This window comes from Pogoniulus pusillus, chromosome 3, assembly GCF_015220805.1.
Source record: "Pogoniulus pusillus isolate bPogPus1 chromosome 3, bPogPus1.pri, whole genome shotgun sequence".
Classification (NCBI taxonomy): domain Eukaryota; kingdom Metazoa; phylum Chordata; class Aves; order Piciformes; family Lybiidae; genus Pogoniulus; species Pogoniulus pusillus.
Window position 1 is genome coordinate 25,069,574 of NC_087266.1, and position 24,788 is coordinate 25,094,361.

Genomic DNA, 24,788 nt, shown 5'->3' on the forward strand with positions numbered 1-24,788 from the left:
ACAAATCCAAAACATAGCCCCATACCAGCTACTACAAAGAAAATTAACTCTATCCCAGCCAAAACCAGCATATTAAGTCTTCCACATTTGGTTTTGTGGATTTTGGGATGAGGTTATTTTCTTTTTTTTTTTGGGGTGTGTTCTTTTTTTTCTTTTGGTCTTCTCCAAACCAAAGGAAAACTAGAACACTAAATCATCCAAGACAATGCTGATGAAAACTTTTGGTGACTCAGGAAGTAAAATACCCAAACAGCAGCAGTTTAGATGAAGTAGTAAAACTGGAACTACCTTTTCTATAGCAACATGCAATCCTCTGTAACTGATATTGCCATATCAGCCAAATTATGGATGTCCTGAAATTAATTATCATTTAAATTTCATGCTTAGAAGAGTTAAAAGAGTGTCTTAACTACTCTATTCAAATATACATATGAAACATCTCACTAGTTTGAAGTATGCACCAGACACTCAGAATTTCCATCTGTAACATTGAGGTTCTATGCATTAAATGACCAAACAAAAAAATTCTGACACTATTGAGGAAATGTGATCATCAGCATAAAAATTAAGCCAGATAGTAAAAATATTTAGCTTTCCAATCTGATCACTGAGTTCATTTCTTATGCATATTTTTTGACAAAATAAGTCACTTCACTCTTTTGTGAGGGAGCAGGAGAAATTCAATACCTACAACATGTATTTTACATCATCTGTTTTTATTTTTACAATTAAATATTTTAGTGTAAAATAAATTTCTGTCTGTGACCATAGCTGTCATAGCCTCATGAATTATTAATAAAACAAAAACCAAAACAGTGTTACAAAGACAGTAATTCCATTGTGTTTTCACCCACTATGTCACTGTACCTACCTTGGAATATAGACTACGCAGCTTGCAAGGAACGTTTGACAGTACTGCTCTCTCATTATGTATCCTTTGCACACTGCAAACCTATTCTTGATCAACATGCTCTCCATATTGTCAATACTCACCATTCACCAATAATTATTGTGTTATTAATAACACAAAAAATTACGTACCATTAAAGTACCAATTTGCATCTATTTAAATTAAAAAATCAATTAAAGATAACTTAAATAACAATTACAGTACCAAAAGATACCATAACATTGACTTTCAATATCATCTCTTTTTTGTCATACCTTAGCACACTGTGCGAATATTACATAAAACTTCAATAAACATCACTTTATTATGACTGAAAGTAATATAGAGTAAATGAAATGAGTCTTTTAAAACCTTTTTACCTTCCTCCCATCTGAAACAGGCATGTTTAAAAATAAAAAGTTTGGGTTAATTGAAGCATTACTGACCATTTACAATGATTTCCACAATTCTTTTGAGATACAGCAAAAGAGAAGCATAAGAATTAAACCACAGCAATGTAACTCGTATCAATAATGGACAATAAGCAAAGACAATTAATATAGTTGGAGAGCTTCTTTATCTATACACATAACTCAATACACTAATAATTCATGCACTGTTTAATTATTTAAAACTATTTTCCAAATAATTAAAACAAGTACTAAAATGTGAAACCACACACTTGAACTCTTGCAGTTAATAGGCTCTCTTATGAAAGTATTATTGCAGATATACATTAAATTGTACAAATTTACATTTGCACAACAGGTGTAGAAAAACACAGAATGATGCTTTATTATATACCTGGATTTTCATCTGGTAGTCAGTCATTAAACAGGCAATATTTTTTAGGGCTTACTAAAAAAAAGTCTACTGGTAAAAAAAAAAATCTTGTACTCTGGAATAACTTATGCTTGGGGGGTTGGACTAGATGATCTTTTGAGGTCCCTTACAGCCCCTGAAGTTCTGTGATTCCGTGAATTATCAACTTCTGATGGCTACTACACCAAATCAGTAGTAGAAACCCATGAAAATTCTTTTAGCTACGTACTCACATTCTTGACAAAGCTTACTACTCTGAATTTACTAAGTTCATGAGGAAATGAAATGTAGTTAAACCTGAAATAATCTTGTTATTTCAGCTAGTAGGTTTGTAATGATGCTCATCTCTATGAAATCCTACAAGCCTGAAAATAATAAAAACTCTTGCACTGAACTACTAAAACAACACTGAAGATAAAGACATTTTATTAATACAACAAGATGCTAAAAAGCAAAGTGAAAACACACAAATCCTTCAATTTTCAAGAGAACAAGGGCAATAAATAAGTCACTCCATGCTGGGTCATTTCTTATTAGTTGTTAAACGTATTACACGGGCTGTGCCAAAATTACAAACGCGACATGGTTTTACAGACCTACATATGCACAGTTTAAATTGAACTGATGCATCCCAGCTGTGGACTGGGAATTGCTTTGGTAATTTGTTTTTATCACAAATGAAAGAAATTGACTTAGAAAGATATAACTCTTTCTTAGTGATGAAATTTAGTTCTTTTCAGTCAGCACAAAAAGACAGTGGTGTGCCACTACCATCATAGTTTATGTACTACTGAGAACAAACAAACTGAAAAATAATTCAGATAGCACGCTTTAAGGCTGGTGAATACTGTATTGGCATAATGCTGCTTTAGCTGCCAGATGAGCTTTGGAGACAAAAAATCTCTGCACATCACAACTGAACGTAGAAAACACATGCCAAAATCTTGCCAATTGGCAGTACATGCCAAATAGAGCAAAAGAATAATCCAGGACTTAAAAAAATCTCCTAAAACCACGAGAAGACTAAATGACAGTCATTAAAATTGGCTAGTATAAAAAAAACCTCTCCTCTTCTGAGGCTTTAATCATCTTTTAAAAGACATATGATCTCTTCTGTAAAAAAAACAACTGCTCAGCAGTTACTTGATGTATGACAACATACTTAGACTTATGGAGACTCTATTGTATGTCATACTATATTATTAAATCTTCTTCTAAAATCAAAGCTACTACAACTCTAATAAATATAGTTTTAAAAAACATTTAATGTACAACTTTATTTATGGGCAAGTTTGTTAGAAGAACAACCTCCAGAAGAACATGGTCATGAAATAGGCCTATTTGAAACAAAGAAGATCCATTACTTTATTGGAGGTGATGATATATTTAAGAAGGGCAAATAACAGATTTTTACTAATTGACTGCAACTGTGTTATTGGCTACTGGAAATACTGAAAGAATTCCACAAGTCTGTATTGCCTCCCCACCTATGTCTTCGATGCAGAGGTGGCCTTTGAGTGTTTTTGTGGGAAGGCATCACTGAATTCATGACAATAGGTATGGATATTTGATATTCATATCGTTCCAACATCTGAGCAATCTTCTCACGAGTGACCCCATGTTTATTCCTCCTAAAAAATAAAAATTTAAATAAATTGTCTGGTATGTTTATGGTCTTCAAGACAAAGAAAAACCTTCTAATTTCACCTTTTTTTCCCTGCTTTTCGTATTTGAAATGTCCTTTTCACTACATTGTATCCTCATTCTCTTGTTAAAAGATCAATCTTAACACAAGTTGAATACCAATTCATTACTTCATATATTCAATAACAGGAAACAACACAGTCGTCGTTCTTCATGCAGAAATATGATGTTATTCACCAGGGCTATGTATCTAAATAACCCTAGAAAGATTTTGCTTTCTATTTATGCATTATATGTTATACAGTATACTAGCTAATGAGTAGAGGGATTGTATTACAGATTACTAGTTATGAAAGCAATGTTCAAATTGGCATAAAAAAACAAACTACAGGGTTTACAGACTTAATGACAGAATATTTTCTCATTAATATATCTCCACATAAAATAAGCAACAACTTCAGTTTTGAACTATAACAGCCTACTCATATCTTTATCTACTAGCTCTTACTGATACTTGTATCAATATTCAGGAAATTCTGGCAAGAGAGGCCAAAAGTGTTGCCGTAATTCTTTCAGTGTTTAGTAAACAGTTATTTCAACAACCGCTTCACCTATTAAGAACCTGAGGCATTCGACAGAGACATTACAATGTCTCTATCTCCTTTGTATCTGTGGAATAGGTTCGTAAAATCCATATGGGCAGAAATCTTGGTCTCTGTCAAAAGCAAAACCACAAGGCTCATGCACAAACTGAGCATCAGAGAACTGCAAGCACTGTTGCAGAAATTAATCTAAAATAACAGATACAAAATGCACGTGAAATGTTTTGATAATGTAGACAAACATTTACTACAATCCAGTACAGCCTCAAAAACACTTGGAATAATTTCCAAGTCATACAAATAGGGAATATATGCCTGCACCTTTGTTCTTTCTGCCAGGGACACAAGAGGCATAGGCCTCCTTGCCAACTTGCTCAGCTCCACAGGGGAGGAATCAGTACTGGGAACAAACAGGCCACACTAGAAAGAGTATGCTGTGCAGAAATATTTTAAAGTACTGATTTCCTGCCATCCCCCTAAGTTCATGCATAGTATTACAACAACAAAAAAGTACATAAAGTTGATGAGGGTTTAAAGCATGCTGTAGGTGACACATTAGTTTTACATTCAAAATGAAAAAAAATTATCTCTGAAGTATTCAGAATTATATTGCCTCCTTAAGGTTTATTTTATCACTTTTTCTCTGGGAAGAAAAAGTTTGAGTATTCTCAGATACTCTTCCCTGAGACACATCAGAGGCTAGAGCGATCATTGCTGTCTACAACTACCTGAAGGGTGGTTGTGGCCAGGAGGAGGTTGCTCTCTTCTCTCAGGTGGCCAGCGCCAGAACGAGAGGACACAGCCTCAGGCTGCGCCAGGGGAAATTTAGGCTCGAGGTGAGGAGAAAGTTCTTCACTGAGAGAGTCATTGGACACTGGAATGGGCTGCCTGGGGAGGTGGTGGAGTCACCGTCCCTGGGGCAGTTCAAGGCAAGGTTGGACGTGGCACTTGGTTCCATGGTCTAGCCTTGAGCTCTGTGGTAAAGGGTTGGACTTGATGATCTGTGAGGTCTCTTCCAACCTTGGTGATACTGTGATCGTAAGCAGCTCATTGTTTAAATGCTACAAGTAGCTACACTGTGCTGAAGAAGTCCAGGAGAAGCAGCATGATGAATCTAGCACTTAACAAGTCTTAGTAATTTTTACTTTACTCACAAATGTGAGCAAGTTTAATGGCAGAGAAAAAAAATTAACCCCCTAGAAATATGGTGATTTTACAGAGACCTTGACGCTTGTGCCAGTGGAAGCATGAATTTGTTCAATATTTTCCCTATCTTAGTACTCCTGGAGAAGGATTAAAACTCAAGTGCTCTGGGAGTAAGTGCACACTCACCCACAACTGAATGCATTTGTGTATAATCACTACATGAATGAGCAAGTATTCTTCGTTCAAGAACAAGGAAGAGTAAAAAAATCACCACCAGCAAAATTGAATCTAGCACAGAAATTAATTTAGAAAAGGAGATGTATCTGCTTTACAGTGTCATTTAATACTGGGATCTCCTCTTCAGGCATGTCTCCACTCATCCTTTGGCAGCTTGGCTATTCTGAAAGAGCACAAAGCCATCTATCCTTAACCAAAGTAGACCTGCCAACAAATGCTCCTAACAGATAGTTAGGCTTCGGAAGCTGGTTTTGCTTGAAAGAACACAGAACCTGTTGATGAAAGCCAACTTCTGTCACTATTAAATGCTCCTACAATATATCCTACATACCAATATACTAGCAAATTAGTCCTGCATAGGACATGACTACCTGTAGTACAGCGGTTTTAATGAAGTCAGTACCAAACTGCAATTTTATGACCACACCAAAGGAAGGGTGATAAAGCATGTTTGCACTTCAACTCGGTGAAGTTACATAGTGGGTAACATTTTCTAAACTAAACCAAGACCCACCACAAAATACAAGTATGTTTACACAAAGGTCTAAATGCTAGGCAAGAAGTTCTGAATGCTACCACAACACATGTCTGGAGAATCAAAACATTTCCACACAAATTATGTGCTCAAAACTAAACTAAGAGCAAAATCATTCACGATTGACTCCAAAGATAATCTGTACTTCACAGACATGCTAGAAGAAAATTACTCTGAAACCTATTTCATACCAAAACATCTGTCATGTTCTTGACATCAAGAATTCACATCACGTTGATCTACAGAGCCTTTTCACAGATTTCTCACACTAACTGGGGGCAGGCCCAACTCTAAAAGAAGCATTTAAAATGCACCAGACTTCTAGAATATCAACATATTGCATTACTTACTAACAATCTAGACAACGCTACTCAAAACAAATCAATCAGGATTATGTACTCATAATGTAAGAAAAATCTTTTGCTAATTAGAGTAGGCAGTACTGTATTTTTTGTTCCAACCACCAGAAACAAAGAGTCTAAAGTGATTCTCTTTAGGAGGGAACTAGAATGCATAAGTACAGTTAATACAATAATCCTAATTCATTATTAGCAGTATTTGATCAGGTAAGGCACAAAATGTTGAGCTCAGCATTCATAATGGGAATTCCAAAACCACAATAACTTCTTGATCATTATCGTTTCCACAAATACACAAATATAGAAGGAAAAAAAATGAACCAACATAAAAACTGGGCTCACTCCACAAGCAACTGAAAACCAAAATGAAAGCTGGTATCATCACTTTTTGCAACTTTCAAAAAAATAGTTTCCAGACAATAGGTCTCTATTAAAATACCAAAGCAACTGGAGCTGCTAAAACATTTCTAGGAAGTTCCTAACAACTCATAGCAGCCCTTTACATGTAAAGATTTTTCATTTTGTTTCAGGTTATAAACTTTAGTCCTACAATTAACGACTGGACAATATAATTCAATGGTAATGATACCTCATGTTTGTTTATCTTGTTATGTGTTAAGATCCTATGAAAGCATGAATTCTCCTGGAAAATGAGTTGGTCTCAAGTAACAGGAATCTCACACTGACCATCTTAGAAATGCCTGATTACTAAGGAAGCTTTCTAAGTTGGCTATGCTGCAGCCCAAACTAAAAAAAAACTTTGTAGAAACAATCTTACAGAGAGAGGACTCCATCCTAAAAATAAGTTAGAAGTAGCTTAAAAACAAAAGGTGAAAACTTTAAAAGATTTATAAACACAATAAAAACTAAGCCAATAATTTAAGTATTATGCATACATATTTCATTTGTTTTAGAGGCTACTTTACAAAGCTGAAACAATTATAAACCAAGTCAGCTGGAAGCATATAAAATAGGAACCAGTGAGGGAACTCCTTATAGTGCCATGCTGTCATGGTTGATCACATTTCAAACACTGTAGTAGCCCTAAGTTGGTTTGATACCTCAAAGATTCCTAAAGAAGAAGCAACAAAAAAGACATGAACAGTTTCCCACACACTCTCAAATCCCAGAAGTCCAATGACCTTTGTCCAACACTACTCTACACCTATAAAGCAGAAAAAACAAAGCGCTTCTACTGATGCACTCTTTGTAAAATATATAATTTCTTTTTGTCTTCTACTGATTTCTTGTCATCAGCATTTTGTAGCAAAAAATGTCTCAGAAAAATTACTTTCTTTAATTCTTACAGGGATCAGTAACGATTCTCAAAAAAACCCTTTAATCCTGACTTTGAGGGTCAATAACACAGTACATCTATTTGTTTGTCTATTCATAACATTTCTAGTTCAAGGTGTATCAAAACTGCTTAATTAAATAAAATACATACCATGCTAGTATTTAAGTATTTACGAAAATAAGATATTGCATAAATTATAATATACTACATATGTATTTGCATGCATATTTATCTGTCTCTTTATATAAGTACAGTGATTTCTGTAATTTAAACCTTACTTTTCTAATTCATCAGGATCAAATTTCCACCAAGTATCTGGCTCATGGAACTCCACTCTGTATCCTTTTTCTAGAGCCTGCAGCAAGCAAAGAAAAATGTGGTATGCGTACCATTAGCACATAAAATGTAACAACAAGTTTATAGATCAGTATAATAAACAAAGGTAGTTAACACTGTAGTGGTGGGATGCTGAATGTGACCTGCCCCCAACCTGCCTTAGTGTTCACTCCAGGCTAAGTAGATTAGATCAAGTCAATCCTCAATCTGGTCTGAACTATTTCCCATATCAATTACTGACCACATCAATAAGCATGTTCTCTTAAGAAACCTGAATAAGGAAAAACGTTTCTGGACAAAACAAATAAACACATTGGATGTGAAAAGTTTTAGAAGTTGTAGGAGATGATACAATCACACAGCAAAACCTACCACTTCCACATATGGCTTCATTTCCCACGCTTGAGTATTAGTGTTGTCTATTATAACTGGAGATTTTCCCTGCTCCATTGCTTGCTTTGCTGAAATGAAAACCAGTGTAATTTAATAAACAACTACATAACTAAATCAAAATGGTAAATGTAAATCAGCTGTTCCAGATGTGCTTTGCACTATCTAGTCTGGCAGAAACATAGTTTTAAGAAAAGGAATAAAAGCACTGAAAGGTAGAGAGAGGAACAGAAAAAACAGAAGCAAGAAAATAGGAAAAATTAAATGAAAGGCATAAAAAACAGATGGTGGTGAACTGATGCAAAAGGGGTAAATGGGAAATTCAGAAGTTAAGGCAATACAACAGAACTGCTCAAAATCTGTGGCCTGCTGAGTATACTGATCCTGACATGAAACCATACCCTGGACTCCAGCTTTGCTAGTCCTGCTGAAGAACACATAGCACTTTCATAACTGAGACCAGTATTGCAGTTCTTCAACAAAATGCTAAGAAATAGATGATCTTCACAGAAAGAGACTACATATCAGAAATAGTTGATACTGGTTAAACAGCAATAAACTACAACCACAGTATCTCTGGCTTGAATAATGTTTGAACTCACTGGCCAGTTTCCACCAAATCCAAAGAAAGCAGGGTTCTTAAAACCCCGTATGAGTGACACTGATTTCACAATGTCGCAGCGGAAAATCAATTCTCACATTTCCCAGTTTTTTATGCACTTGACTGTACAACCTTCACATTAAATGTGCATGTGTTTTAGTATCAAGGGTATGTAATTCACTGCCTTATAAATATTTGAGAGTTTGAAGTTTTGTTTATCTGGAATAAATTACTTTTTTTTTCCCTAATGGTTGTCACTTGTAACTATGTAACTATTTTTTCCCCCTAGAGTTACTGCATTATAAAAAGATCCACTCCTTCCCCAAAATAGGGCAGAGGATAATTTTAACAGAATTCTTTTCTCAATGGTGGAAAAGTATCTATTTGCTGTCTGCACAATTCTAACACGGTAATTATAAAGCTCTAGCTAAATATGTTGTCATATGAACCTTAGCAAATCTATAAATAACTTACACAGATGATGTAATCTATACAAAACTTTAACCTAGACCCACTCATCAGACAAGAACCCAAATTATTAGACCTTCCCCTGAAGGTCTCATTTCATGTATTTCAAGGATTCACACATAAATGAAAGCAAGAACTTCTGAAGCATTTCAAGTCAGAAAGCTCTATCTAGTCACATCAGGAGGTAAGAATCAAGTAGAACTTCAACCCAAAGCTATTCTAGCAATTGTTTTGCCCTGGGGCTGTCTATAGAACGTGGCACAGCTGTTCTTGTTCTTGCTATGAAAATCACTGAGTAACTAAATTACATACTGTCCTGGTTATTAAAACCACTTTGTAACTATGAAATACAGAACTAGAGAGATCTTAAGGTCTAGTCGAAAACAGCCAGAAGCCATAATCAAGTGAGAATTGTTTGGTGATCTTGTAACTGTTAAGTGTAGAGTTCTCTCATCTGTAAACTCCTTCCTTACCAACTCTTCTGCTCCGTAGGCTCCTAGTGGGAACTTTATTCAAAATATTTATTATTGATGCACTCCAACCTCAAAACTGGTATTTAATAATTGATATTATAATGACTAATTTAAAAAATCCTTTGCTGTTTATATCATGAATGTTGCATTAGCTAAGGAGAAGAGGGGATAAACTACTTTTTTTTTTTTTGGGGGGCCCTCTAGCTAGGAAGGAAGCTTCTGCTTGAGCACTGCTTCACTGAGAATAATCTGCAAGAACAGGTGATACAGTTATTCAGTTTGTCCACTTCTTGAAGCAGGCCAAACAGGTAATGAGTTTAGGAAGCTACCACATAAAGAATCCCTCTTCTACCCTTCTAACCCCAGGAATCTACATCCTTACTAAACTCAACATCTGTACACTGCCAGGTATTAAGAAAGATAATTTATTAAAGCTGTTAATCTACAAAAGTGAACTAAAATCTTCCTTGGGATAACCCTTCCATAAAATTTGTATAAACCTCAGTTAGGAATAATCTGTTGCTGCAGCATTAAAAATATTCAATTCTACCACCAACATACCAGCACCCAACATCCCAAATCCATAGGTCACAGCATAAAGAAGGTCAATGTTATATTTTTAATTCTAAATCTTCTTCAATTTCAAAACTTAATGCATTTATGTGCATTAATTAAAATATAAAGAATACTTTAAACATATATTTATTTATACCTTATATTCATACACTCCTTTTCATATAAACTATCACCACACATGTACATTATGCTATACTTCTATTTTCTAAATATAAGCATAATTTAATAGGATTCCTCTTATGAATTCAAACCTCTCCTCTGGTTCCAGTCATGGGCATCACCAAGGTGAGCAGCATCATATATATATCCATCTTGTTGACGAAAATAATCATCTGTGCTGAATACAATGCCATCACGACTTTGACCAAGAAGAATACTGTTAAGCAAAGGAAAATGCAAACATACTTTAATTTTTTATTTTTCAGATTGAAAAGGAACACAAACATGCACGAAAAAAGGTAGCTAAAATAAATGTAGCTGTGTCCTATTTCTGAACTTTTTGGAAACTTCAAATAGGTTTATAAAACTACACTCATGTGTATTATCAATAATTCTAAATCAAATTAAAGCAATGTATACTGCCCCTCTCTAATATTTCTCTTCCACCTCCAAGAGATGTTTGTACCCATCTAATATATGGCTATACTACTGCAAGTTCAAAAACATTCACTAACATTTTCCATATCCATTCTCATTTGGAATCATCTCTACAAGCCAATCTGATCATGAGGAGTCTGGATGCAGCTGAGAAAGTAACTGGAGGTTCAAATCCTTTATCAGCACCTTAAACTCTCACCATGCCCTCTTCTAACCTTTGTCCATGCTGCTTCCATGTTGTGGTGGAGGGTCACACAGACCCAAATAGGCTTACATATGCCCATGCTTGCCTGGACATGTTTTTCTGCCAGGACCCCTGGCTGTAAACAGGTTGTGTAAGCCCACACACACCCAGCTCGTGTCTCCCTGGTGTAAGCTCGTGTGATCCCCGTATTTGGGATAGTCCAGGCAAGTGCCTTTTGCCTATTACGGTAAGGTTTGGCTGACTGCCAACCTGATTGGTCATTCTAGTGGCCAAAGGACCCATTAATCTCGGCCCACATTCAATAAATGAGGCGATTCAGATAAACAAAGTGCCTTCTGCCACCTTCTCTGCTCACCTCTCCTAGCCTCCTCGTAGCCTGGGGCCGCTACCTTTATCCGCTATATATGACTCTGTCCCACGGTACTTTGCACCGATCCAGCGGGCGATCGATCAGGGCGCTCCCGGCCGCCCACCGCTCCAGCCTGCCGCCGCTCCAGCTCGCCGCATCAGCCCGATCGGGCCCGCGGACTCCTCAAGACAGCGCTCCCCAAACCCAAACTGAACTATTAGCTCCACGGGAATCAACTGCGTGGCTTTCGCTACACATATTTTGGGACCACAGGGACTGAGTCTTCCAATTAGTGAGTAACTGAACTCTCTCGATTTGAGTAGCTAAGGAACTTCATTGACTTTGCCAGTGGCATTTTATGCCACAAGACTCTCTAACCAGAACCTTTCCAAACCTCTACCAAATTGCTTAATCCTGCTGTAAATAGACATTCTGTAAAACTGTTGCACTAACCGCGTACAAAGAATTTGTGTGGGGTTAACTTTACAGAAGTTTGGGGGAAATTCTCTTGGTATATATATCATTAAATATTTTAAAACCTTTCAAATCAGCCTCATATCTAACCCCAAACGGAGCCTCAAACCCCTCTAAAACACATGTAAGTGTGGGTTGAACAGGAACAGCAAAAAAAAAAAGTATTTACTAATGTTTACAGGAACCTCCCTATTTTCAGGAGAAAAAAAATTATAATAAACTTTGAAGATTGTCCTAATAATGAAAGTCAGGGTTACAGAAGAGCGTCCATATTCCATCAGATCCTATACTTTTCCAGTTCTGTTTTCTCGCCCAATCCTGGCAACACGCTTTTACTCACCTCTATTTTCTCATTCCCTCTGGCACTCACTAGATCTACCCATCACAAATTCTCTCTTTAAAAAAAAAAAATTCCTTTCCCCATCCTACTCCCCTCCCCATTCCCATTTTATTTTGCTTTGTGATTTGCTTTGCTTTTTTGTTTGTTTGTGGAGAGTTTGTTTTGGGTTTGTTTTCTACATTACTTTTCTGAAGCTTTAACACCTAGTTAAGAAAAGGCTCCAGAAGGTGGTAAGTTAAAAATGGCTGACTATCCATGAAGACCTCTCCTGGCAGAGTAGCATTAAGGTGCTGCATGGATTACCACATCTGAGAGAACCACAGTTTCAGTCTAGAAGATAACAAGAAGATAGGATTTTTTTTCCATGTCATAGTATTTCCCTATCATTTATGCTTTAGTGATAACAGGGTGACAGGAAAGCCATGTATTTGACTATCTAGTGCATGTATTACTTCAAATAGGTCTAGGCTGGATGTTAGGAGGAAGTTCTTCACAGAGAGAGTGATTTGCCATTGGAATGGGCTGCCCAGGGAGGTGGTGGAGGCACCGTCCCTGGAGGTCTTCAAGAAGAGACTGGATGAGGCACTTAGTGCCATGGTCTAGTTGACTGGCTAGGGCTGGGGGATAGGTTGGACTGGATGATCTTGGAGGTCTCTTCCAGCCTGGTTGATTCTATGAAATCAGAAGAAAAACTTACTGAATCAATTAAATTATTTGAGTGTTTTCTCTAAGGCAATGCCATTCCTAGACATACAGACCAGTTTCAACTGAATCTGACAGAATGTTCTAAAAAAAAAAAAAAAAACCTTTTATTTTTATGGAGGGAAAAGAAATAGGCAAAGGCAAAAAATTGAAAAAAATGGATAAAATGCAGATAATCAAATTAGCACTCATTAAAGACTGACACAAAATTTCACATTTATCCAGTCTCTGGGGCTGACATATCCAAGCAACATAGGTATTATACTGGCTAGAAGTTTACTTCAATTGTAGGACAAAATAAGTTGCATTACACTCTGCTTCTTGCACAGCAAACATAAAAAGATTATGGGATAAATTTAAGGGTACTGAGGCAAACAACAAAAGATACTGCGGGGAAACCAATGGGATTAAAAAAGTAAACTTGGGCACAGTTGCAATGTTCACCATTAACATTCTACTCTATATTGCAATGTTTTCTATTACTATAGTATCCTTATTAATTACAGAAGTTAATGGAATGGATGATATAGGAACACTACAAAAACTCATTATGTTTTTCTAGAATTCTGTATTTGCATTGTCACGAAATGCCACATTAAAATCTTCTAAAAGCATCAGAGCTGACTTCTGGATTTAACTAAAATGCATCCTAAATATATACATCCCAGGAACACCAACAAATACCTACAAGCCAGAGAAACTGATTATAGCAAAGTCATAGAAATGTTACTGTCAAAACAAATCCACACCAATGCATCCCAAGCAGCAATCCCCATTTTGCCAAATATAAATTTTATTTTCAGGAAGTTCTTGGGATTTAAAGGAAATAATTTTAAAACTGAGACATGCAGTACAAATCTGTTTGAAGTTTGATGTACAGAATAAATGTGATTACAAGACTTCCTTGACTAATTTTGATTTCTACATTATATTTAAATTTGAAAATAAGAAAGAGATAGTGGCACAAAGCATTTACAGTCCATTGCAACATTCAGGTATTCAATTACTCGGGCTCAGAAACAGACCATGTACCCAAAGGCTACAATAACCAAGCTGCACTAGCAGTATGGGGGATTGCACTACTGCCGAGGTGGCAGGAGCAGAAAAGAACTGGCCAAATCCCAAACAATGCAGAGGTTAGTTCTAAGTTACCAAGCTTTATATATATATATCTGCAGGAAGAGCAGATATTTTTTCATTGAGGCTCACTGACAGCACAAGAGATAACAGGAACAAACCTGAACACAGGAAGGTTTATGAGGAGGAACTCCTTTCCTGTGAGAGTGGTGGAACACCAGAACAGGTTGCCCAGAGAGGTCATGGAGTCTCCATCTCTGGAGTCATTCAAAACCCACCTGGACACACACCTGCGTAATTTGCTCTACGTGAACCTGCTCTGGCAGGGGAGTGGACCAGATGATCTCCAGAGGTCTCTCCCTACCCCTGTCATTCTTTGATTCTGTAATTCCTATAAAAGGAATTGGCACATAAAGGTGCCACCCATCACCTTTACGGATTGTAGCTTAACAACTAATACACTGCAGATTATTTACACTTTTAAAATATAGAAAGCTGTGACAACAAAATTCAAATTGCTGAGGATGAGAAGAAACTACTAATGATGCAACTGTCAAGTAATATAATCAAAGAAGCAAGAAGGAATAAACAGCTTGTATGCACTTTCTCCCTTTTCCAGAATATACGGGTTACCTCAGGACAAATAGCAATGTTATTTCCGAAAGCAGAGCATGACACATGAAAAGTACAGCCACTTTTTTGGGGACATTGTTCAATAATAACTTTTTATTGAGTTGATATCTTTTAATAGGATGTGTATTACACTGCACAGTAAATCATATGCCACACCCAACAGCTTTTGTGTTTTGGGTTTTTTTTAATATATATTTATCTCTTGTGTGAAATATTTATTAGGAATTTCTATTAAGTTACTTGGCCATTATTTCATATATGGCCCAATTTCTTACAGTAAATCATATTTAACAATGCTAGAAAAACGGTATCCATCTTCTGGACTTAATTTTTGTGCGCTGAATGTACATACACACACATCTTTAAAATTAAGAACCATTTGCCTTAATAAAAGAGATAGAAAATAACAGTTGGGGATTTTTCTAATAGCTAAGTAGCTAGACACACTCTCTACAGCTTCTAGGAGCCAAATCATCAGGTTTCTGTATAAATATACATGAACTGATGAATCAACACTAATGGGACTAACAGGGCACTAATTTTCATTTCTACAAACTGTTTGCTCAGTGCTCTGAAGAATAATTAACTTACTTGAATTCTTGTACTGTATCTCCCAACCATCATTAATAGCGATAAACACAATGACAAATCCACCAACAAAGCCTATTTTTGAAATATTTGTTATTATTCCTTAAAATCCAGAACACAGCAGTTTATTCATTAATCTTTGTAAAACTGATAGAACAGATTTAATACAGTAGACTATGTTTGCACAAATAATCCTAAAACTACAAAATTTGGGAAGGCAAAGTGACTACCAAAGAGACCAGATTAACAGAACCCTAACTCTATACCCAACACAAAAGCTATCACAAAGTAATGAGTTTATGAACTAAAACTTGAATGGCAATAATCATAGCCTGGTTTTAAATTACAAAATTAAATAATATTTCAAAAGCCTGACCATTATCACTTTCCTTAATAGCATTCAAAATTGTAAAATTCAAAACACAAACATACTTGTTGATATCACATGAAACAATTCACCTATTTCTAATGTATGCTTAGAAAGAAAATTAATCCTAGTGTCATGAAACAGAAGCAACAAAAAGGACATCTGTATGCACAAAAACATAAGGAAAACATTATTACTCTCTAAACCCTCAACATTCCATTTCTGAGATGAAGAAGGAAAAAAAGATTAATATATTTCTAATAAGAATCAGGACACAGATCAGTCATCATCAATATGGGCTGTCCCAAATCAATAGCTGTAATCCAACTGCTGTAATCCATCTTTTTCATCCTAAAACGTCCCTGCAATTAAGCACTCACCTTAGAACACAGTAGGATAGTGAAATTAAAGCAGATAGAAATATTAAAGTAGATACTAGCTCAACATACAAAACTCATCTTTAAACCAAAATGCTTGCTTTAACTAGTCAGCAAGGCAATACACATCTTTTTCCAGTGCATATGTGCGCACACACATACACATCCTGACCTAATTTTTCTTCAAAACTAAAATGGTCCCACAGTCTCCATCCTGGTTATCCTACTTTGATAGATTTTATAACAAAAATTATCACACAGAATCTAATAATTTACCTATTGAAAATCACCAACATACCACAAATCAGGAAAAAAAAACCAGACAGTAACTAAATATCATATGCCTTTCTACTTTAGCCTTTCTGCACCCTGCCTGTCTACATTCAGCCTTCCTCACTCGCAGCTCGTTAACAGGCAGCCACGTGTTGCAGCTAACACTAGTGGCTCAGCAGCATCTTCTTCCCTCTGCCTGAAATATTTGTATTTTACCCTGGGATCATTGCGAGTTTGAAAGCGTCTTTCATACAGGAGACTTACTCAGGGACCAAAGAGTGGTGAGTACATATGCTGGAGTGAATGCCAAGGCTCCATAAACATAATTAGAATTTTTCCTGTTTTCGTGTTATTGTTTTCCAAGTTCTGGTTGTTTAAACTAATTCTGTGCAATTGCTTCCTGTCGACAGAAAACCTAAAGAACCTCAGGGAATTTTCCTGAGTTTTTAAATATTAATAATAAAAATAATATTCATAGATAATTTAATAGCCACAATTCATAACTATTGTTAATTTCTGCTACAACAACTAACTTTGTAAGTGATGAATGTAGCACATACTGAAATTATCAGGGTTTCTGACATCATCTCCCAGCCACTAACAAGCTGAATACAGCAAGGGATGATACTGGGATAAATTTTTTCACTATCTTCATCATTAACCTGGATGATGAGGTAGGGAACTTGCAGATGACACCAAATTAGTAGCAATTCACCACATCCTGAGCAGCAGACTTCTTTCCAGAAGGTCACTGACAAATTTGGTACTGTGCTAAGCAAAGTATCATTAAGCTCAACCAGAAAAAGAGCAAAGTTCTTCAACTGGTCAAAAAGAAATCTAAACATCACTATAAGGAAAGAAGCTGGTTGAGCAGCCTTGGTGAAAAGAATGTGAGGATTATGGTGGACATCAAACGGAAATGAGTGAACAGTGTGCTATCATCAAAAGAAGAGAAAACATAGCCAGTAGATCAACGGAAGGGTATCATTCCCACTCTGCCTAGTTCTTGTGCAGTCACTTCTGACATACTGTGTTCTGTTTAGAGCTTCCTAGTTCAAAAAACATGCTAAAACTATGAAAGGGATGAATAAATAGCTAGGAAGGTGTCTAAGGTCATATGGCCTACGAGGAGCAGTTAGTCTTGTTCAGTCTGGCAATGAAGACAGCAAAAGGCCATCTGACACTAGCTTACTGCAGTGATTAAGTCCATCCCCTTCCCTCAAGGCAAGATGCAAAAATCACAAGCCAGATTCTACCAAGTAATAGTACATGATGCAACACAGAAGCACACATGCAAACTGTGGCTTGGGAACTTAATTTTGGAGATTAGAAAGAACTTCCTTACCAGGAGGGCAGTTCTGCACAAGAAGAGTTTGGAGAGAAAATTGTACGTTTTTCAGGATCAGACTAGATAAACACACAGCTGATCTGATCCAGTGATGGTTAGAGACCTGCTCCAAGCAGAACAACGGACTAAATGACCTTCACAAGCCTCTTCCGGAAAACATGCCTTCAATTCCAAGCAGTGGACTTCAGTGGAAGATTCAGGACAAATATGGATCAAAGGGAAACCTGCCTATCCTTAGAAACCCTTACTTAGCACAATTCACAGACAAATTCATGATTTCTGGGTCTCACTATGCTCTGCTGTAATTTCACACCTGAGAAACTCATTTACAAGATGCTTCTCATTCTCTTAGTGCTAATCCATGCAGACAACGTGAATTTTCTGCTTTTCATAGAATCAGTCAGGGTTGGAAGGGACCACAAGGATCATCTAATTCCAACCACCCTGCCATGGGCAGGGACAGCCTACCCTATATCGGGGTAGGTGTGCTAGGTTTGCTAGTCCAAGTAGCAGATAATTGTCTCCTAAAGATATGAAACCTGAAAAGATACTTGTGGGTACTAATACTGTGTCAGAAGACTGCATTTACTGTCCTCGTCTATGTTTCAGAATTCTGCATTACACAGAAAAATATTTTATGTAGAGTAGGCAAATCGGTTGGACTAGGTGATCCTGAGAGCCTTTTCCAACTGGAACATTTCTGTAATTCTGTGACTAAATAACACATAGATTTTCTCCACAGGCAGCCAAATTTTGGGATTTCCTCTCTCCCAGGAACCAACACCCTGAGACACAATTTCATGGGAATTAACAATTGCAGACAAGCATTGGATGTATGAAACTTCATATAATTGAATACATTGAAAAATAAATTCCACACAGTTCAAATTCTGCACCCAAATTTGGTGACTATTCTTGACCTTGATATCACAGTACCCATACTCCCATCTGTTACATAAAATTAGTAACTGATCTGACCAGCAAGACATGAAAAAAGCATGAATATGTGTTCACAGAAAAATGAAGATATTTAGAATCTTTCAGATAATATGAATAATACATATACTTACAGAAAGATTCAGAGATACTTCAGCACACCATGGAACTATCAACACGGAAACCAAAATATTCAATACATTCACATTATGTATTATCCATTTCTTGCATTGAGGCAGCATTTTTTCAACAGGGTTACTTTTTTAAAATATCTAAGTGGCTTACATATATCAAAATAAATTATTGCAATAACACCTACACAGGCACATGTAGTTTTAAAAATGCAGGTCTGCAAGACAGAGTAATCAGTAACTAGAAAATATTATAGCTAAAATTATACAAATGCCTAAGGTAGAAATTTCTAATAGCCACTTTTTTATGATATGGAGATCAAGGTTTCCTAAGTATCAGGAAAGAAAAAAAAAATCCAGCAAGGTTACCTCTTTATACAAAAAGCAAGGAAGAATGTATCACTGTATTTCATAGACACTTAGCCCACAACAGAAGATAACCACACGTCCCATTTGTGATGTAGTTTCTGTGTGAAACTCAAACAATTAATATCAATACAGTAACTTCTGGGTCTGTGCTCTATGACAACTTGCATGCTTTATAAACTAAGCCAATGAAAGTGAAAATCTGAGTTGGAGGTGGTACCTGCTTTTGACCCCGGCAGATTTCAGTTATATGTTTAAGGGCAAATAAACTTTCTTGTGTGTTCTAAACAGAGAAGTGGACAGATCACAGTATGAAAAACAGGGAATGCGATTTTGCTCAGTACTTTCAAAGCCGCAAAATTCGAATGCTCTCTGAAGATTTCTATGTGGGAATAAAAAAAGTGCTTCAGTCAAATTAATGTGGCTAGATTTCATAGAATGGTTTAGGTTGGAAGGGACCTCAAACATCATCCAGTTCCAAACCCCAGCCATAGGAGGGACACCTCCCACTAGAACAGTTTGCTCAAGGCCTCATCCAACCTGGCCTTGAGCACCTCTAGGGAGGGAGCATCCACAAGCTCCCTGGGCAACCTGTTCCAGTGTCTGATCACCTTCACTGTAAAGAACCCTTTCCTAACATCTAGTTTCAATCTTCCCTCTTCCAGTTTAATCCCTCTGCCCCTCATCCTGTCATTACAAGACCTTGTAAATAGTCCCTCCCCACCCTTCCTGTAGGTCCCCTTCAGATACTGGAAGACTACTATAAGGTGTCTTCAAAACCTTCTTTTCTCCAGGCTGAAGATTTGATTCTTTTTTACATTAAGAAATATAAGAATAAAAAAAAAAAGAGGTAGACTAACACACTCTAGAACACCTCGAAGTTTACAACTAAAAGATTATACAAGTTAATGGATACAAGACTTTGTAAAACTAATACAAAACAGGTCCTGTTCATCAAAACTCTAAAGAAGAAAAAAAACGCTTGTTAAGTTTTAAGTCTACTTACCGAGAAAGTGTTGATTTCCCTGAACCAGGCAGGCCTCTTAAGATCAGGAGCAATTTCTGTGAACAACTCAATCTTTCTTCAGGTAATTGAAAGGAAGAAAAGCTGTGCATTCCTACTGTATGGCCAGTTTTAAGATCTTTCCAACACTCTTTGGTTTCACAGAAACCACTATTTTGAAGTCCGTTTTGGTCATTATTTCCATTTCTGAAGACCTGAGAAGTATGGATATCAATATGACCAGCAGAGTTGGTACTTTGATCATGCACTGGGCTGTGATTGTTGATATCAGTATTTTCAGGGTAACCATGGTAATTTTTGTAAAAGAGTTCACCATTTGGAGAAGAGAGAGCATTTGTTTTTTGTAGTGGGGAATTAAGTATCTGAACATTTGACTGATGGTTAAATCCAGGAGGAAGAGGGCCCTGAGGCACTATGAAAGACTGCATTGATTGCCAAGCAGGTCTGAATTCAGGCACCGAGTAGTTCCAATACTTAGTGTCTTCTTGTCCATTAAATTTATTTTCAGATTTCCAGTCACTTGTTTCCATGACAAACTGCTGCTCATTGACTATTTTCTGACTGTTCCCTCCTCCTCTCCCAAAATACTGTCCATTCTCACACAGTGGTTGTGAGCTGCCCAATAATGCACATTGATAATCCTCTTGTGTGGTTTGACTATAGTGAGATGGAGAGTATAGTTCCTGATGAGTTTCATTTTCTTTCTCTTGAAAATTAGTACTTAGATTTTCATTTTCCAGCTGGTGAATTTCTTTATAGAACTGGTCCAGTTCATCATCTATTTCTGGTACAGCAGAAGAAATAGTCTGCGTCTTCTCTGCCTCCTTTCTCCTAGTGCCGTTTCCATGAACTTCACTCTGGTCTCCCTCACTGCTTCTACATTGATTGGAGCTGCCAGATTTGTCCTGCTTGTGATTTTCAGCAGGCTTGTAAATTGGTCCGATAAAGTCCTTGCTTGTAAAAAAATCACCTGATGCATTTCCATTTACAGAGAATAATGTACTGCATTTTTTAATACTATCTTCATCAGCAGTATCTGTAATAAAACAGTCTTTTCTTTCTTCAACTTCAGTGTCATTCATCGATACAAATGGTGGGTTTACGTTCTGCACAGTTTCTGAATCAACTGGCTGAGTAAGCACTACATTATTTTCAGGAAGCACTTCATTCAGTCTGAAGACACTAGCAAATATTTTCTCCTGCTTCTGCACTGCATGCTGTTCTTGGTTATCTGATGCATACGCTGGTACCAAATTGTTTGATATTCTCACAGTATTCTCCTGAAGACCTTGGTTATCATCATCAGAGTGTTTCTCATAAGCCTCTTCTGCTGACTTCATTTTTTTAGAACATGGTTCAACTGTGATTTCATTCTGACACTCCAAGAGCCTTACTCTACTTTCAGCCTGAAGCATCTTAGAAAAAAATGAATAAATTACCAGCATAAACATTTTTTAAGCAAAGTATAATTAAGTAGAAGTCATTAAGGCCTATGACACACATCCTCAGACCGTCCACGGTCACAAGGAAAATGTACTCACAACCAGAAAAAAAGCAGACATCACCTACCAGAAGTACTGTTTAAACAAAAGTGCCACGGTAATGCACATCTGTAGTAAAGAACCACATTACTGCTGTACCAATCTAGCTATCACATTTTATGATATAAACAATCTACAAATCTTGTTTTTAAAACGTGATTCATTAAAAAAGTAATCACATCAACTTCCATTCTCTACTGGCCTATGATAATCTGCCGAATGTTATAGATCTCTTTTACAAGATAAGTGCATCTATTTCCAATGCATTACATCACTTGCAACAGTACCAACAAACATGCTAATACTTAAACAATGAGGGTAATTTTCTGTGACATTAACTGATCTCAGCTAAGCCATTTAACATCAATGAAACAGATGCTAGCTGGCATTTATAATTTGGTACTAGCTGAACAAGACTGAAAATTAAACTTGTGATCTGTTATTGCATTTCTGGTCCTCAAACAACTAAAGACCTTTATTGAGGACCAAGACCACTTAGTTGAATGCTTTCTAAAAATAAACATGCATACACAAAAAAAGCAATCCCTGCCCTAAACAGATTGCATTATAAGAATGGCCAAATAAGTTCCCAGAAACTTTTAGAGACAAGAGCAATTTAAAACAAAGCTAAACAGTACTGATCACTGCAACATGCTGCTGTGCCATTAGCCATCTAACCACTAGTCAGAATTACTTGGATTTCTCATTGTACTCCAGAGGTCTAGGTAAAATGCAATAAAAAGCAGTAGTTATCTTACTAGAAAGCAGTTGCCAAGTAGTTTGTTCAGCAAATCCCCTACCCCCTAAACAAATGCTGTATCCAACAAGAAATAAAATATTTTTCCTATTACAGGGCTTATTCTACTGCTTTTTGTATTTCAACTTTCCAGGAGTAAATATTAATGTCACTTCATTCCAGATGAGAAAGTTTTTATCTACAAAGGGTTCCATGGGAAGTATTACGGGAAGATTTCTAAGTAATATCTATCATCTCACATTCACTTGCAGAATTACAAGAACAGGTGTGTTACTCTGGGTACTTTCCAATCAAATATCCAAAGGAAGAGAATCCTGCCACCCTCAGTCTCAAAATACCTAAATCAAGGCTGTTTTACTGTTTGCATTTGACTTTACTATTATAAGCAGTACTAACGTCAGTGCGGGAAGAAACATGGCCATGCAACTATCCTTTTTTCCCTCATAGCTAGTAGAATGAGATTGTGGCACTACAGTCTTTCCTCTCAAGATATACATGCTCTATGTATGTCTCCAGCTTTTCAGGTCCTTGTTTGTAAATCAGAAAACTACGGCATTACATGAATCATTGGTTCTACCACTGATCTACCAAAAAACCTTACTCTACCTTAAAAAAAGAATTGGTGGGGGGACAAAAGTTGCTTTATTAGCTTTTATGTCCTCATTTGTGTTTTGAGATGCTATTTGAGCAGAGCCCATACTCTGATATGGAATGAAAACAGCGAGCATGTGAACACTTGCTGCGCAACACACCACCTCTAATGACAGAGGATGCTGCTTAACAAACTTACTGCGACTATACTCTGGGACGGTAAAGTTGCATGTGAAAGCATATCCACCTGCATTCCTGGGGAGGACAGAGCAAATATTTACTGAGAAAGTGTCAGCTTCGTCTCTCGAATGGGATAGGCATAGTCATATTTCTGGAAAGAACTGGCTGTAGGCACTGAACCTGAGCTGGCATGTGTGATTCATCAGGCTGGCACTTGCAACACTATCACTTCAGCTAACTTGCCAAACATCCAAACGGCTCTATCAAGTAACTCAAGGCCTTAAGCTTCATCTTTCCAAATGGAAAAAGAACACTTATGTGGCCGAAGTTACTGACAGGCTTTGCTTGCATGTCCATGTCTTTCTGGGTAAGAAGGTGACAAAACACGTAGGCCAGCTTCCCTCTCACTGGGCCAGGCCACCACCTCAGAGCCAAGGGAAGCCGCAGCTGCTTCGGGACCTGGATGGGCCGGCCGCTGCGAGAGGGCAGACAGCGGCGAACGCGCGGCTGCTGGAAAACGCCCACCCCAGCCCCTGGCAGGTGTGTCCTCCTTAAGCCCCAGTGTAAGGCACCCCCGGTTTTCCGCCTCACACGCTTCCCTCAGCCCGGCGCCGACGTCCCACGCTCCTGTGAGCCAACACCACCGGCCCCACGCTGCCCCTTCTCCGCCCGCCCGCCCGCCCGCGGTAGCCTAAGCACTCAGACGCAATCCCTTCTGCCACCCGTCGGTGGCAGCGATGGAGGAAGCACCTTCCCTGCCCGGCACCGCATAACAGAAACCGCACTACGGGCGGTGAGGAGACCAACCTCAAAGCAGAGGCGCCCGCCCGCCTGCCCGTCCTCCGCCGCCTCGGGAAGAAGCGCACTCCTGGCAGGCGGCGGGGGGAGGGGAGCGCTAATAACCTCGCTCTCAAAATGGCACCACGGCCCTTTGCCCTTCCACTTCGCGATCCCGGGAAGTGATGGAACTTGTAGTTCCGTCCTGACCTGCATAGGACTACAACTCCCAGCATCCCCTGCGGAGCCGAGCGGTGCCGTGCGGTTGGCGTGGGGAGACGTCCGCGCGTAGGCGAGTCTGGCTCTGAGGGGCGGCGGGCGCAGGGCCAGCGGGACCAAATACTCTTTGCGCACCTCCTTCCCCTTTGCCAGTGTAAACGACCTAAGTCAGCGCGGGGGGAGAGTATTAGGCAGTTGTAACCTCTAGTGAAGGTCTTTCGGCGTCCGTTCGTGAAGGCAGACCTGTCCCGTGGTTTTCCAGCTTGAGGTATATGTTACAGTAAAATTGACATGCTTCTTTTCGTAAATCACTATGAAAGCATCTGGTGGTTTATTCTTTGTGAAAGAAAAAGCTACTGAACGTGCAGGGCAGAAGCCTTACTGGGCAGCAGCCCGGAGCCTTATTTGCATTTCCTCTGCTATTTCACTGCCACCCCATTTTGACTGGGATCGATGGTCTGCCTTCCTGAAACTCTTTTGTGATTATTTTATTTCGCCTTAAATTGTGAAATACATTTTGGAGGTGTATATTACCTAGGCATTAGGCCTGTCCAGTTTAAT

The 24,788-nt window shown here is 37.8% G+C and overlaps 1 protein-coding gene across 1 annotated transcript; it reads right to left on the reverse strand.

Moving 5' to 3' along the window:
- Positions 1–2,120: 2,120 nt before the first annotated feature.
- Positions 2,121–24,169, reverse strand: LOC135191016 (NEDD4-binding protein 2-like 2). The gene is made up of 6 exons (XM_064172959.1): positions 24,039–24,169; positions 20,145–21,577; positions 10,627–10,751; positions 8,240–8,328; positions 7,810–7,886; positions 2,121–3,342 (listed from the first exon to the last, which is right to left on the reverse strand). The coding sequence occupies exons 2-6, from the start codon at positions 21,575–21,577 to the stop codon at positions 3,144–3,146; spliced, it is 1,923 nt and encodes a 640-aa protein (XP_064029029.1). The 5' UTR covers positions 24,039–24,169; the 3' UTR covers positions 2,121–3,143.
- Positions 24,170–24,788: the final 619 nt, after the last annotated feature.